The sequence below is a fragment of the Hippopotamus amphibius genome, chromosome 8 (genome assembly GCF_030028045.1).
Source record: "Hippopotamus amphibius kiboko isolate mHipAmp2 chromosome 8, mHipAmp2.hap2, whole genome shotgun sequence".
NCBI classification, from domain to species: Eukaryota; Metazoa; Chordata; class Mammalia; order Artiodactyla; family Hippopotamidae; genus Hippopotamus; species Hippopotamus amphibius.
Genome location: NC_080193.1, coordinates 142,093,006 through 142,099,386, shown reverse-complemented (window position 1 = coordinate 142,099,386; position 6,381 = coordinate 142,093,006). Strand labels below are relative to the sequence as shown.

The 6,381-nt window shown below is 35.9% G+C and overlaps 1 protein-coding gene across 3 annotated transcripts in view; it reads right to left on the bottom strand.

Moving 5' to 3' along the window:
* Positions 1 to 1,502: 1,502 nt before the first annotated feature.
* Positions 1,503 to 6,381, bottom strand: part of XIRP2 (xin actin binding repeat containing 2) — a 70,958-nt gene continuing 66,079 nt past the window's right edge. For 2 of the 3 annotated variants that reach the window (XM_057746235.1, XM_057746236.1), the window contains one exon: positions 3,312 to 3,389. Coding sequence is in view for 1 of the 3 variants with exons in the window: in XM_057746237.1 (XP_057602220.1) it covers positions 1,886 to 3,389 (1,504 nt within the window). In the remaining 2 variants the exon portion in view is untranslated. Of the gene's footprint in view, positions 3,390 to 6,381 lie in introns of all 3 variants that reach the window. The other variant, XM_057746237.1, reaches the window with a different exon arrangement.

Below are 6,381 nucleotides of genomic sequence, written 5' to 3'. Positions count from 1 at the left end.
ATTCATATTTTTCTATTGTCTTCCCTGATATGTGCGGTAGCTTATTTTAATCCCAAGTTTTAACATAACTGAACAGTGGACTGGGCTACTGAGATTAAGCGGGCAGAGTCCCAAGGTAGAGTTTTCTTAAAGTAAGGCACTTTTATAAAAGCGTAACTGGCATTAAGAAGCTATACCTTAAGCTATTGTGTCATGATTATTCACAAGTTATTTTTTTCTCTGTGGAAACTTCTGTGTACTCTTAGCATAAATGATTGTAGATATAATGCTATGTCTTTAAGAATATGTGAATAGTGGTGCAAAAGTGCCATAATTCAATTTAAACAATAATTTTGCTATTGTAGCCCACAGCTTACTATTTTCTTGGCAGACCTTCACTGTATTCCATTAAATTGGGTAAAATATCCCCATAAAATTTATATGCTGAAGCCCTATTCCCAGTGTGACCTTATTACAGTATTGGTAATTAAGGTTAAATGAGGTCATCAGAGTGGAGCCCTAATGGGAATAGTGTCTTTATAGGAAGAGGGAGCGATTTCAGCAGTGCACCCGCACAGGAGAGGCCATATGAGGTCACAGTGAGAGGGCAGCTGTCTGCAAGGCAAGGAGAGAGGCCTCAGAAGAAACCAGTCCTGCTGACTCCTGGATCTTGAACACCCAACCTCCAGGACTGTGAGAAAGTAAATTTCTGTTGTTTAAGCCATTCAGCACGTGGTACTTTGTATGGCAGCCCTGGCAAACTAATAATGTCTTAGGTGTCTGTTGAGAACGTACTTACAAGAGAGAATTGCTATAATTTCTAAAAAGAACAAGTTTTCAGCACTGAATTTTGGTTTGGAAAGACAATGGTTTGTGCTTATGTAGAAAATATGGGATAAGTTCTATTTCATATTAAAACATGAAGCGGCTCCTTTATATTCATGTCATTTTTCTTCTCAGAAGCATCAAATGTATTTGAGGAAAGGCAAATTCAGCAGAAAATTCAGAAGCCAAATTTCCAAAAGACAATGTTTTCCTAACAGAAAAAATTAATAAGCATTAAATAGGATAAGAAAAAAATCTGACAAAATGTAGTGATATCGTTTGTATGTTTATCAACTGCCTATAGTAAACAATTAAAAATGCAATTGGCATAATTCAAGTAACTTCTAAACCCTTTCCAGTTAAGTTGATTTCTGAGTATAGACTCCAAATTATTTTGAAGAAAACTGATATTTTTCATTAAATGTTTATAGACATGTTCTATGATAGGTAATTAATTAATTAAAGAACCATAGTAGTCCTCATATCTTTACAAAAAGAGCAAAAAAGAGAAAGAATATTTTATATTTTCTAACAATACTGTGGCTTTGGTTTAGTATTTAATTTCTCCAGGAATACGTGTGTGTGCATGTGTGTGTGTGTATTACATACTTGCCCCAAGACAAATACTTCCTAAATCATGGAAAACATACATACTTAGAAAGACAATATATATGGAAAAAAGAAACACGAGTGTTTTGGTTTGCACCCCAGGTGATTTAATTTTATTTCAGCGGAAATTATGGAGAAAGTATAAGAACGGTTACAAACATCAGCAGTATAGAATGTCACCAATGATGTTATCTGGCATGTTGAAAAACAGGGCAATATACTTAAGTGCCACTTGACAGGAAAACAGAGCCATATTGTTTCATCTCTTTGTTCCATTCAGAATAAAAGTAGATTCAAACCAATTACGAAAGACATTATAGAGTGTAATACAAGGAATATTCCATCGTGATAGACATGAGATTTCTGAATGTTTGCAAGTTCAACAAAAGATTATCAAAATCCCCAAAGTCCTGTTTCAGGGCACTGATATTTCTCAGTGCCTGAGTGCGGACTGCAAGTGCCCACAGACACTTCACTCAGTGTCGCTGTAGCATCTATTCCTCTTAATTTGTTCTTCCACTGTGAGTTGTTCAGACTGGACCTCCACTGTGGGAAAGGGAGGCTTAGTTGTGAACTCACTGTTTGGAGCATCACAACTTGCGTTTCCATTAATGTGTGCCGCTCCTACTGTTTCACCATGCCAATGTTTGATGTCCTTCTCCAATTCTCTTAAATACAGACATGGCATATTTTTAATTTGATCTACAGAATCTATTAAAGTACGCTTAAAGACGTTCTCATTCTTCTTGGAAAAGGCAGCAATTTTCACAGTGTTAGAAAAGAAGAAGTGTAGGTTTTTGTTATTTGAGTGATTTCCTTTGATATTTAAGATATTTGTATCAGAAGAGGGCATGGACCTTTCCCCCTTTACTACCACCCCGTCACTGAGGCCTGACTTGGGGACAGACTGCACAGGACTGCCAGCAGTAGCTCTGTCAGTCTGTTTATCGAGAGCCATAGCCAGTACATTGCTCGAGTAAGTCTTTTCAGCTTCAAATATACCAAGTAACTCAGAGATTCTAGAAGCATTTCCTAAGTTTTCAATTTGATATTCATTTGCTGTGTAGTGTGCTTCACTTGACAGGGGCAATAGATTAGGAAATTCTAAAATAGATGTCTTCTGCCTGCAATTATTCAGATATGACACTGCTACATAATTGTTATTATTATTCTTATTCAAATTCTCTTTAAGATTTTCTGGTACCACCTCATCATCAGTGTTAGTAACCTGTAAAGTGTCTGCACCAGCAGCTTCACTAGTTTTTGTATTTGTCTCCTTCTCAGCACTCTGCACAACCACATTCTTGGTGTCATTAAGATCCGTCTCACTTCTCCTCTTATTCGTTGTATCTTTGGCCTCATTCAGCTTATCTTGCACACTCTTGTTTCCTGTCTTCTCATCTTTTCTTGTTTCACACATTTCCATTTCTTCGATGCCTGTAACATCCTCTTTCTGACACATGTGGATGGTCTGCAGACCTGGCTGCAGGAAAGAAATGTCATCTTGTTCCTGTCCTTTATTTTCCACAGTTTTTATGTGTTCTATCAGCAATTCACTTTTAAATTCAGCAGATGTAGGGGTTGTCATTCCTGGTGGCCATTTAGGTTTACTTGTTTTAAGCTCTTCCTCAAGGGGGAGGGTTTTCTTAGGCATCTCCCTGGAAGGGGGCCAAATGATTTTTAACTTTCCCCTCGCCCCACATTTTCTCAAATCATCCCTTTGCCTTTCACTGTTATCAGCATCTACATGTTTATTAGGCTCTCCAAGCATGGGGTTATTTTCTGCATTGTTTTTACATATATTTGGTTCTTCCTTAGTAGTAAAGTCAACAGAGCTGCTTTGATTTTTGCAATTCCACCGATCTTTATGCTGTTTGTGTCCAAAACCTTCATCATAATTTCCTTTAGATTTGAAAAGTTGTTTAAAGTGAGGTTTACAGTATATTTGTCCATGAAGTGATGCGTAATTTCCCAAACTGCCAAAAAGAAAAAAAATTTTTAACATTCTACATATACACTGCAAATTCATAACGAATTAGAGAATTGATTATTTCAAGAATGCGTCAGAGAGTCAGTACAATTAACTTACTGGCAATAGGAATGTGCTTATCCATCGAGCATTCCTGTTAGATAAGAGTCACCCCTGAAGCCTTACCTGATACTTGTTTCGGAGTACTTAGAATTTCATGCTGTATGTCAGGTACTGGTGTAACACATGTTGTAGTGTAATACATATGTAGTTATACATGGTGTAAAATGATAGGACTAAGTCTTTGCTAATTCAGTGAATTGTGTGAGGGGTTGCAGTTTTTAATAAATCCTAAATAGCATACATGCCAAAATCGACTATTTGAACTTCCTTGTTAACTGGATTTTGAATGAATTGGAAAGCTTGCCTATGCAATTTTTTTTTTATCTTGTCTCTTTGGTGAGATTAACAAATAGAATGCCTGTTAAAATTAACATCAAATTTAGTCAAAGGCAGCAGCATCACTTTTGAATATTTCTGAATCTCCAAAGCAAAACTTAAAACCCATGGATAAAATTACAACAAAACTAAGTGAGAGGGTATCCTCACCAACCCCAAAATACAAGGAGGTGAGGACAAACCAGCAACAGCTACAAGACTAGCATAATAGCCGCATCTGTATGGGTGACAGCAGAGGGAGCAAAGAAGGTGTCTGATGGACCTGATAATATGAGACCACAAAATAGCCAATCAATATGAAAGTGTCACATGCCAATCAGAGAGCAGCAGCTGAAATTGCGAAGGGTTTTGCCCGTTTCAATAGCCAGTGACTGCAAAGACCCTGTAGTAGGAAAGACTGAAGAGGCTAGAGAAATCAAACTCAAAACTGACACGCTGAGATCCCCTCTTAGAAAAAGACCCTACCCTGAGAAAAACAAATATGGAAATGGAATCAAAACTGAGTTGGATAATGATGGCAGAAATCAAAGAAGGTCCCAATCAACAGGGGGAGAGGATCCAAGGCAGGAAATTCCACAAATCAAGCCACCATAGTTTTTTGAACACTATATGAAAACTAGAAGAGGTAGGTCTGTGAAGTTGGGAAAACCTTCCTGAATTTTGCTTCCTTCCAAGATCTGGGTAAACTATTTCCACATAAAAATGAGCAACAGAAAAGTATCAAGGTCAAATAGTATACAAAGTTATTATAAGATATGAAAGAATAAAGAGCATTACACTGGGCTGGCCAAAAAGTTTGCTCGGGTTTTTTCCATAACATCGCATGGAAAAGCCCGAACGAACTTTTTGGCCAACCCAATAACATCACTGAAGACAATGAAAACGTGCTAAAATAACATGCTCTCAAAACATCAAAATTTTAACCTACTATTTCAAAATCAGCTAAAAGACAAGAAAATGGTAAAAGACCTGAAAGAGCAGCATGAACTGTAATTAGAAAAAGTCATAAACAAGGTGTCAGGTATCAGGAAGAAAATAGAAACGAAAGGAAAAAATCAAACATGTCAGCAGTTAAAACTAAACTAAAAGAAATACAAGAGCAAATCAATAGAAAACATCTTAAGAAAAATAGGAAAATAAAAAGATGAAAATTTATAATCATAAGTGAAAAAAGAGGATTTGAACGATAGTAGGAGTTCCTGAAGAACAAAATAATGAAATGAGTTAAGTACTAAAAAGTTATAATTTAAGGAAAGTTTCCCAATATAAAAAAGTATGAAACTACATATGGAAAGAATACACTAGGTAATCAACACCACTGATCCAGAATGACCAATACCAAGAAGTATTCTAGTAAAATGACTAAATTTTAATAAAAAGAAAAAATCCTCTGTGTATCTAAAAAGAAAAAAAAAGAGCATATTATTGTAACAGAAAGAAAATTAGATTATTATCACACCTTTCCAACATTTCATGCCAGAAAAAAATGAAATAATGCATTTAAGATACTTAATGAAAGAAAATGTAAGCCCAGGATTTTATTTTCAGCAAAACTTACTCATTTCTGTTGTAATGATCACAGACTGTTATTAACTTGTAAGAATGCAAGGAATAAAGTTTCCATGAGCCTATGCAGAGGAATCTACTTGAAAATAAGCTTGAACAACCACAATGACTATGAAATATCAAAGTAAGGATTGTTGGTAAGCATTAAATAAACTGTCATCTATACACTGAGGTGAAATGAAAGCAAAGAGGGAGATAACATGACATATAATGGTTACATACTATGACACGAAAGACATAGTACAACAATTTTAAAAAATGGGGTGTGGGTGATCAGAGGACCAAATGCAATTTTTTAATGCTTTGATAATCAAATTAGTGGTGCTGAGAGTTTTGTTATTCTAAAATTGTTGTCTAAATGAATATGGGATAGTCTAATTCTGTTATCTCCTTTGTCTTTGAGAACCAGAAGCCCTGAAGTGGAAGAAAGGAGATACCCATGCAATAGAGAAGAGGCTAAGCAAAAGCAATGCAATTATTTTTTTGTTCCTATAAAACTTTATTTATAAAAACAGGAGACAAGTCAGATTTCACCGGTAGGTCATAGTTAAAGCAATGCAATTTTGAATTCAATTTGGAAACATCAGTGTGAATTCATGATATACTTTTTCTTTATATATAAATATTTACTAGCTCTTAACACTAAAAAAGCTTAGAAATAGTGATCAGCCCAGTAGAAAGAGCATCAAGATTGTAGTCCTGAAATACCATTTCTCACTAAAGAAAACCAAGGCTTGGAGAAATGACGGGTTCCAGGTCTGGGCCAGTAAATGTACCAGAGGAGCATGGGACATCTAGTCCTATCAGATGATGAGGAAGCTATCACAGACTACCAAGTCCTGACAAAAGGACTCAGGAGACAACCTGACGTGGCTTCCACTGGCCAGGTATGGAATAACTGGAGTTTCAGTAATGATGATAATTGCATCTGATTGAAACCAATCAAATATGTGTAACTGTGAGTTTATAAAGAC